The 10152-nt window shown below is 36.8% G+C and overlaps 1 protein-coding gene across 1 annotated transcript; it reads right to left on the bottom strand.

The window, feature by feature from the left end:
• Positions 1-4701: 4701 nt before the first annotated feature.
• On the bottom strand, positions 4702-9932 carry KEA3 (K+ efflux antiporter 3). The gene is made up of 18 exons (XM_079059751.1): positions 9646-9932; positions 9123-9515; positions 8940-9041; positions 8780-8860; positions 8588-8689; positions 8422-8499; positions 8264-8332; positions 8106-8156; positions 7915-8028; positions 7731-7832; positions 7513-7647; positions 7147-7328; positions 6870-7005; positions 6575-6745; positions 6331-6492; positions 6145-6234; positions 5345-5503; positions 4702-5137 (listed from the first exon to the last, which is right to left on the bottom strand). The coding sequence occupies exons 1-18, from the start codon at positions 9679-9681 to the stop codon at positions 4913-4915; spliced, it is 2388 nt and encodes a 795-aa protein (XP_078915877.1). The 5' UTR covers positions 9682-9932; the 3' UTR covers positions 4702-4912.
• Between the last annotated feature and the right edge of the window lie 220 nt (positions 9933-10152).

The raw sequence follows: 10152 nt of genomic DNA, 5'->3' as shown, positions 1-10152 counted from the left end.
TGGGCCTTTTGTCATCTAGTTGGGCCTTGCCTTTGGGCCAAGCCTGAGGAAGGGTAAAAAGGTCTTTTACCTTGTATTGTATTCCTAGTATGAATCAGTGGCCAAATGTTGATGGATTGTCATTTTGGTTAGCGCGCCTGTGGTATCAGATCTGCAGTCAGCTGTTAGTGGGGTGTTGTTTTGATGATTAGCGGTTCGGGATTCTGTCGGCCAACAACCAGGGATCATCTGCGTGATCGGCAGTGTGAGGTGAGTTGTCCTCACTATACTAAGGGGTCTAAGGCTCCAAGGCCGGCCCATTGGATTTGATATCCTAGTAGTTATTGATATGTTGAGTATAAGTAGCTATGCATGCTAGTTGATATGTTAGAGGGTAGATCTGTAGGACTACCTGTTATATGGTCTGATTATCTGTATGTGTTCTTAGCTGTATATGTAGACATGTTGTGTGGGTAGGGTTGAGGTTGCACTGCTTCGTGTGGTGACCAACAAACCCTGGGGTATGCCATATATGAGCTGAGGGCCGGGAAGGCATACCAGACTCATACTGAGGACTCATTAGCATACCAGATACGGGCTGAGGACCGAGTGGTATGCCAGACTCGTACTAAGGGCTTGAGGATATTGGAGCATTCCAGTTGTGAGTTGAGGGCCGAGTAGCATGCCAGACTCACACTGAGGCTTGATCAGTTATGTTTCAGTCTTCGAGTTGAAGGGAGCAAGCCAGTCATAAGTTGTGGGCTCGAAAGCAAACCAGACTTATGCTGTGGGCTCGGAGGCAAGCCAGATGTGAGCTGTGGGCCCGGAAGGCAAGCCAGACTCACACTGTGGGCCCAGGGTGGGGTAATCTAGTCTATAGAGTTGTGGACCCATTACATGTTGTATTATGTATATTATTTGTTATGTATCGGTATTTTGGGGGAACTCACTAAGCTTCGTGCTTACAGTTTCAGGTACTCCAGATGTTTTGGCAAGGCGAAGGCGTGACCGTACACATCCTCATATTTTGATTTGGATTTCTGGTAAAACTATGATATGAAAGCTATTTTGAAAACAATTGTAATAACTAATGGTTTTTGAATGATTTGAAAAGTTTTAAAATTGGCTTGATTTTTATGGGTGTTACAAACAAGGAGGTGGAGGGGACACCAGTGCCCAATTTAGTTGGGCATCCAACCAAAACACAATATATGGAACATGCAACAGGTGTGGTATTGATCACCTCCCGTCTCAATACCCTAACCGTGATCCATCACCCATACACACACGACCGCGCCTACTGCCAATTTTGCAGATTTTCTTTCACAGACATCCAACTCGTGGCTGCCAGAAACTGGTTCTAGTCATCATGTAGCTCCTGATCTATTGAGCTTTGACCAGTATGAGGCATATCATGGCGAAGATAACATCCATGTTGGCAGCGGTAAAGGTTTGCTCGTCATTCATATTGGTTATTCCAAACTATATTCTTCAAATAAATCCTTTTCTCTCAAAAATATACTTCATGTTTCAGAAATCAAACAAAATCTTCTTTCTATTCAAAATTTTTGTCAAGACAACAATGTCTATTTTGAATTTCACTCTTTCTTTTTTACTGTGAAGGACGAGATTACTCACAATATCCTCCTCACGAGTCCAAGTAATGACGGACTGTACTCTTTTCAGCTACCGCGGATAAAATCAGTTCCTAAAGTTGCTTTCTCCGCTACCCGAGCTTCTTCCATCATTTGGCATCAACGCTTAGGACATCCTCATTCTCAGTTGTTGAATACAATGTTCTCTAAATATCATTTACCTTCATCAGATACTTTTGATGTTTCTAGTTGTGATTCATGTTCTATAGGAAAGTCATCAAAACTTAACTTGTTACCTTCTTATTACAAAAGTACAACTTATTTATATATATTGTTTTGTAATCTTTGGGGACCTGCTCCTTTTAGCTCTTTTGATGTCCATCAATATTTCCTGTTATGTGTTCATTTTTCGAGATACATGTGGTCTTTTCCGTTAAAGTCTAAATTTGATGTTTATGACACATTCAAAGCATTTATGGTTACTGTTGAACGTCAATTTAGACTCAAAGCAAATTTGTTCAAACTGACTGGGGGGGGGGGGGGGGAATTATGTAACCTTTCTCAGTTTTTCTCAAAACTTGGCATCACCCATCTGCTCTCATGTCCGCACCTAAGTGAACAAAACGGTTTTGTTGAGCAACATCACCGTCATGTGGTTGAAACTGGCCTCGCTTTTCTCACTCAATCTCATGTCCCACAAAGCTTTTGGCATTTTGCTTTTGATGCGTCTGTCTATTTTATCAACCTTATGCCATCCCGATTAAACTCCAATACCCCCCACCCCTTAAAGTTGTGTTCAAACATACCCTTAATTTTCATTCCTACGAGTTTTCGGTTGTAGATGTTATCCACATATCCGTCCTTACAACAAACATAAAATGGATTTTAGGTCCATTAATTGTGTGTTTCTTGGTTATAGTACTTCACATCATGGGCACCGTTGCTACGATCTTCTGTCTGAACGACTCTACATTACTCGACATGTTCGATTTCATGAGCAATGCTTCCCGTACCACAATGTGCCTCCTACAACATCACCAACGTCAACATCAAATCCTTATGTTGCATCTTACCCTACACCACCACCCACTACGGATGACCTACATACAACTACTTCACCACCACCACCCACTACGGAACCACCTACCCACACCGACACCAACCCGTCATCGGTTCCGTCAACATCCTTGCCACGGCCACCATTGCTTCATACTTATCAACGACGAACCAAACCCACAACCACCACTCATACGGACTCGAAGTTACCCGACTCACCACCGTCACGTCCTTGTCCATCAAACCTTCGCCCTAATCCCAAAACAACTACCAAATTTCAAGCAACTACCTATCACACCCATGCCACCATTGAAACAAAACCTGCTACCTTCAAAGTTGTTCATAATGATCCAAAATGGCGATCTACCATGCTTGACGAGTACTCAGATCTTGTTCGGAATGACACATGGACATTGGTCCCATGTCCACCCAAGTCAAATATCATTGACTGCAAATGGGTTTACAAACTCAAAAGAGATCAAACGGGGAAGGTCATAAGGTATAAAGCACGTCTGGTTGCCGAGGGGTTTCGACAACAACACAAGATTGATTTTCAAGAAACCTTTAGTCCGGTTGTAAAATCAACTACCATTCGTGTTATCTTGTCTCTTGCTATCACACAAATGTGGCCACTACGTCATCTTGATATACAAAATGTTTTTCTGCATGGTGATATTCATGAAACTGTTTATCTACGTCAACCGGAGGGTTTTGTAGATCCTGCTAAACCGAATCACGTGTGCCTCCTTCATAAATCCTTATACGGATTAAAGCAAGCACCATGCGCATGGTTTCATCAACTCTCTACTGCCTTGCAAACCCTTGGTTTTCATGCATCCAAGACCGATCCATCATTGTTCATTTACTCTTCAAAGGGTGTTCTTCTATACATATTGGTATACGTAGATGATATTATTCTAACTAGAAACAACTCCGGTGCTATCGAGAATGTTGTTCATACTCTTAGCCAAACCTTTGCACTTCAAGATATGGGTCCTCTATCCTGTTTTCTTGGGATTGAAATAGTTAAACAGGGACAAGACGGTCTTCTTTCTCAAAAGATGTACATTCTTGAAATATTGGAGCGAGCAGGGCTATCTCATGCTAAACCGGTTCCAACCCCGATCACCACCAATGCAAACCTATCTCTTGGTGACAGTCCTGAGTTTGATAATCCGGTTAAATATTGCCAAATTGTTGGAGCCATTCAGTATGTGACCTTATCTCGTTTAGATCTTACTTTTGCTATCAACAAGGTCTGCCAATTCATGCATCCCCCGACTGAAAACCATTGGTCGGTCGTGAAGCGAATTCTCATGTACCTTCAAGGTACTATCTCTCATGGATTATTGTTTAAACATGACTCTGCCACACTTTTACATGCCTATACGGATGCAACCTTTACTCCTTTGACTGCCTTCTCTTTTCTCTTATGCTGATTGGGTTGGTTGCCCGGATGACCGACGATCCACGGGGGGAAATGCCATTTATCTTGGCTCTAACCTTGTCTCATGGTGTGCACGTAAACAAAAGACTGTCTCGCGCTCATCCACCGAATCTGAATACAAAGTTTAGCTGATACGGTTGCAGAACTCACATGGCTTCAAACTCTTTTATGTAAGTTATGTGTTGTTGTCTCTACTGCTCCAACTTTATGGTGTGACAACTTAGGCGCTACATATTTAGCAGCAAATTCTATCTTTCATGCATGTACAAAACACGTTAAAGTTGATTTTCATTTTGTTAGAGAGAAGGTTGCTCCCATCAACCAAAGGCTCAGTTTATCTCCACAAATGATCATATTGCAGATGTGTTCACGAAACCCCTACCTTTACAACGATTTACTTTCTTACGAGACAAGCTACAAATTGATAGACGATATATAATTGCATTTATATATTAGAGGGTTTAGAGTGTAAATATGTATTTGTATATATACTCTTGTAATCGTGACTTATTATTGATATAATACAATTACCAAGTTTAAGTGGTATCCATATAACACAATATAAATGTACATTTTATAATAAAAAGAAACAAAAGTAGAATGATATATACGTACACAAATTGATAGATAAATTTACGACTTCCCATGAGTAATCAATCGATGCTAAAATTGAATTCAGTTATGTACAAATATATAGCATCCTCAGTTCACTCCCCCCTATAATTTGAATACAAATCCCATGAATCTGACCTTCTATTGATCAATTGAATTCATATCTCAATCTCACAACAAAATTGAAAAATAATACAACCACCCATAAATTCAAATCAATTTTTTAATGTTGGTTTGAATTATTGTCATCTCCATCCAATTCACAATACAACACCCCTCTAGCATCTTCCCCTTGAGTCAACTCATTACTCTTTTTGGGTACTACTTCAACTTTCTCTTGTGTCATTAAAATCCTGTCTCTTTCTGATTGGCTAATTCTCACCGATTCTTCCTTCCCAATTAGCATTTTCCCAGGTTTCCTTGTCGTCACTAAATCCCCCACCCTCACCTAAAAAACAAAGTCAACCTTTCTTGATTTCCTTTGCAAATTTCAAGAAACAAGAAAAAACATATTGCTTTTTTACTTGATATAAACAGATGTCTTAACAATTTCATTTTTTAGTGGTTTCAAAATATACAGTCGATTATTACTCAACATGGCTTCTAGACAGAAGGGTAAAATGGTCATTTTGTTAAAAAAAAAAAAAAAAAGTACCTGCATTGGTGTCATAACATCAGGGTCTGGATCCTTGGGTAGAATAAGTGCTTGAGCTTGTAACTCCATTGAGTCCCGAACAAGTTGACTTAAAAAGGTGACATCATCAGACATGACACCAAGCCCTTTTAAAAGCCTTGACCCAAGTTGCAAACTTGTCTGCAAAAAAATAATAGTTACATTATAAAAAATACCCAAAAAGACAAGTAAATTACATTTTTGGTCCCTAAGGATAGCTGTCTTTTGCAATTTTGGTCCCAGTTTGAGGTTTTTGAAACGTTGTTAGTCCCTATTTCAAGTAATATGACTATATTTTTGGGATCAAAATTGCAATAATCAGTTATACCTATGGACCAAAAATAGTCATTTATGAATTTTGCAATTTTGGTCCCAATAAGTTTTCTTTAGCAATTTTGGACTCGTTTCAGGTTTTTGTAACGTTTTTGGTCCCTGTTCCAAGTAATATGACTATATTTTTGGGACCAAAATTGCAATAATCAGCTATACCTAAGGACCAAAAATAATCATTTTTGCAATTTTGCAATTTTGGTCCGAAAAAAGTTTTCTTTAGCAAATTTGGACTCGTTTCAGGTTTTTGTAACGTTTTTGGTCCATGTTCCAGGTAATATGACTATATTTTTTGGACCAAACATGCAATAACCAGAAATATTAGCCAATATATTTAAAACATGGACCAAAAACATTACAAGAATCTTAAATAAGGACAAAATTCGCAAGAGAAACCGATTACTTTATTAAAATCAAAATTGCAAAAACCAAGGACTAAAATGGTAATTTACCTCAGCATTTTCAAGAATAGCATCTGTTGCCCCTGCTGCCTTCAAATCCAAAAGATGTGGAATGTCCTGAGCTCGGGCATATATGGGTATCTGTAAATTCAATTTTTTTTATTAAGATATTAACTAATTTAACTATTTCACTTAAAAAACAATCAAAATCTTTTTTATATTTAGAAAAAAAATTACTGCAGGAAATGCAAGACGAATCCTTTCAACAGCTTCAACTGATCTCTCCTTTCCCTCATACATCACCATGACTGCTTTAGGAGATGATATTCCAGCAGATTGTAAAACAGCTGCACGTGATCCATCCCCATATAATATAGGGAATCCAAGTTTTCTTGATGCCTAAATTCGATTAAACCAATCAATTTCCAATATATGTAGATATTAAATAGAAAAAAGAGAAAAAAAAAAAAAAGAAAGTAACCTTTACTACAGATGGATCAAGATCAAAGGCAACAAAAGGCCACCCTGCATCCCCATCTAAACCAGAAACCAATGGAGTTGACAAAAAATTGGCAAGAACTTGACTCGTTTGTCCAAACCCTAAAATTACAACGGGTTCACTAGCATCAAAATTCGCCTCTTCCATAGTTTTCTGCATCAAAGTTATAGAATCAGTATGTTGAGAATCTGTCTATGTGATTGTTACAATTTATCATATAGTCGATTTTTCTCTCTGGATGTTGTGTATTGTATAAAAATGGCAGCTTTTTTCTTACATCTTCTTCATCGACATTTTCACCAATAAAAATGGAAGCTTTTCTTCCAAGATCGTTGAGTAAGGGGGTGAGTGCCATTGATAACACAACAACAATTATAAGAAGCTTGTTAAGCTCTAGTGGCAACACCCCTAGCCTGAAGAAAAAGAAAAAAAAAAGTTAATTTATAACAAGTGGAACGTTTATAAAAATGATTAAAAGAATGGAATATATATATATATATATATATATATATATATATATATATATATATATATATATATATATACATTCTAACCTGTTTGCAAGTGAAAAAACAACGAATCCAAATTCACCACCTTGAGAAAGAAGCAACCCTATTCTTACACTTTCTTGCAAAGTTAATCCAACACGTGGACCAATTGCTGTTATAATCAATGTCTTAATTACGATTAATCCTGCTAAGAGTGATAATACATTTGGCCACTCTCGAATAAGTAGCTGCATACACAAAATAGATTTAACCTAATTAGCGATAGATTATAATTCATGTAACAACGACTCTACAAATAACATCTTTTATCAAATCTTGATCGATAAAAATGCAATTAATTGATACGTAAAGTCACGAATTGTAAAACGAGTTGAAAGTAAAGAGGGTAAAAAGGTAAAAACGAGTGGATACCTGTGTATCAATAGATGTGCCAGTAGTTACAAAGAATAACCCTAGAAGTAATCCTCTAAAAGGTCTTATATCAGCTTCGATTTGTGTTCTGAAATTTGTTTCAGCTAAAAGAGCCCCAGCTAAAAAAGCTCCAAGCTGCAGAATTTTATAAATTCAAGAATGACATAAAGGTATATGATAATAATTATAAAAAAATAAGTAAAAAAAATAAATCAAACCGTGTCGCTGAACCCTAATTTCTGAGTTATAAGTGATGTTCCAGCAACTGTTAGTAAACAGAGTGCTACAAAAGCCTCTGAGCTTCTTGCTTCTGCAACAACCTGAAACATATGAATATATATAATTTGCTTCTGTAAAATACACTAAAAACATTCTCTTTTTTTTTATTTAAAAAATATATACCTCGAAAACACGCCTGAGAAGGAATTTCCCACCAAGAGAAAGAATACCCAATCCACCTAAAGCTTTTAAACTTTCTTTCACAAGCATTGGTAATATACTCTCGTTCACTGGATTCTGCAAAAAGTAGATTCAAATTACATTAGTAAAAGTAGAAATTAAATTAAAGAAAGTCAACAGTGAAAATCGTTGACCTGGCTCTCTAAAACTGGAAGTATGACTAAAAGTGGCACCACTGCTATATCCTGTAAATACCAACACCCATAACTCATAAGTAATCTTTAATTCAAGATTCAAGATTCAAGATTTATAAACATGAAAGCCAAAAGTCTACAAATTATATAAATCTAACCTGAAATAAGAGTATTCCAAGAGTAGCTGATCCAAATCGAGTTGCTAGCTCACCTTTTTCTGCAAGAAGCTACATCATACTAGGTTAGCATATTGTATATATATACATATATACATATATAGTCAACAACATATAAAATTATGTATGAACAAAAATACCTGTAAAACAAATGCAGAAGATGACAATGAGAGAGCAGCACCAATGACTATAGCTTCATCAATACTTCTTATGTTCACCTGCAATCCTTTTAAACAAAGAATTAATGACAAGAAGTATCAAATCAAACTATAATTTATTGCTATTTGAGTATTTTTCTTCTCTCACCAGATCAGATCTTGAGTGAAAAAGGAACTCCAAAATGCGTGTTCCAATAGCTCCATTAGGTGGGAGTTCAAATGCTGTGAAAGCAAGAGTAGATAGAACAACCTTTTTCACAAAAAATAGAGAAACAATAATCGGTTAATAAATAGTACATACAATACATTTTGTTGATGATAATCATTTGAAATTTCTTACTTGAGTTAAACCCATACCAAAGGCGAATTTAGCAAGAGCTTTCAAACGTGCTAATGAAAGCTCTAAACCCATTTCAAATAGCTGCAAATGCAATGTATAGATATTAAAAATTAGATTAAATTAAGAACTAAAAAGATGGATAAAGCTTATATGAGGTTACCAAGAAAAGAATGCCCCATTCAGAAAGAACTTTAACATCTGTAAGATTTCTAATCAATCCAAATTGATTAAGCACAACTCCCGCAAAAAAGAAACCAAGTATCTGAAATATGATTATATCTTTTGAGTAAAAACTAATAAGGGTAAAAAGGGAAGAAATTGTTTGAAGTTTTTATAAGCTTACAGGGCTAGCTTTGACAATCTTGAAAGCGGGAACAACCAAAACAGTAACAGCTAAAAACGTCAAAGTATCCAATCCTAAATCATTGATGACTTCAACGGCGCCACCAACGTCAAGTGTTGCATTCATACGAAATCTTCCTCCTCTGAAAGAGGAACTATGATTCGAGATATAAGATTGTCGACGACCACAAAATGAGGAAGTTAACAATGGTGGAGTATTTGGTAGATTTGAAGACATATGAACACAGTATTGTATCCTGCGACACATGGAAAATGCCGGCGTGTGGAGTAGTTTGTCGTATCGATTTGGGCCATTGTAAATGTGTCTGAAACGGTGTTTTAACGAGTGGTGATTGGATGTTTTAGAGCTCCGATGAACAATAAGGTCATGACCCTGAAAACAGAGAAATTACCGATTTTTATACTTCGCATATTAATTCCAACAAAGGGTGAACTTTCTCGATTTGTATGATTAGGGTATAAGATAAGAGTAGATTGAAGAAGATGGAGTCGAGGATTCTTACCATGGGACCATGGCAAGAAGCGATTGCTTCAAGCATTATAGAAGATGATGAAGCTCACCAAACAATTAGGTTTAATTTGAGGGAGATAGCAGCAGACATTTGGGAACAAGAGCTTTGATTCTCCGGAAAATTGGGGGATTTTTGGGTTGAAGAAGACGACGATGTTCTTGTGTTCGATATCCGAAGTAGTGTGTATGAGTAGAAAAGAAAAAATGGCCACACGTTGAAGCCTTGTGAGAAAGTCGAAATGAAGAAAAATAGAAAAAGATTCGTGTGGGGGATTCTTGTGGCAATTTTGTCTAGTAATAATCACATATTTTAAAAGGGAGAAAAAAATAAATTACATTGAGTATAAAAAATTATTATTATTATTGGTTATAATTTGCAGAATAATATAATTCTCCTTGTAAATTGGTCGTTGGAATCACTCCACGAAGATAGATGGAAAACCTAAATAAATAAATAAATAAATAAGAGTGAAATTGCTGACGTGGTGGATTGCTGGAA

This window comes from Lactuca virosa, chromosome 7 (genome assembly GCF_052849685.1).
Source record: "Lactuca virosa cultivar CGN04683 chromosome 7, Lactuca_virosa_CGN04683_v6, whole genome shotgun sequence".
NCBI lineage: Eukaryota > Viridiplantae > Streptophyta > Magnoliopsida > Asterales > Asteraceae > Lactuca > Lactuca virosa.
The sequence above is the reverse complement of the archived record's forward strand: the minus strand, read 5'-3'. Positions and strand labels throughout refer to the sequence as shown.

Coding starts and splice junctions, on each gene's coding strand:
- KEA3 (XM_079059751.1), bottom strand. CDS start 9,681: ATGCTTGAAGCAATCGCTTCTTGCCATGGTCCCATG. Junction 8,333..8,421: donor CTTCTGCATTTGTTTTACAG/GTATTTTTGTTC, acceptor AGTATGATGTAG/CTTCTTGCAGAAAAAGGTGA. Junction 8,029..8,105: donor TTCCAGTTTTAGAGAGCCAG/GTCAACGATTTT, acceptor TACTTTTTGCAG/AATCCAGTGAACGAGAGTAT.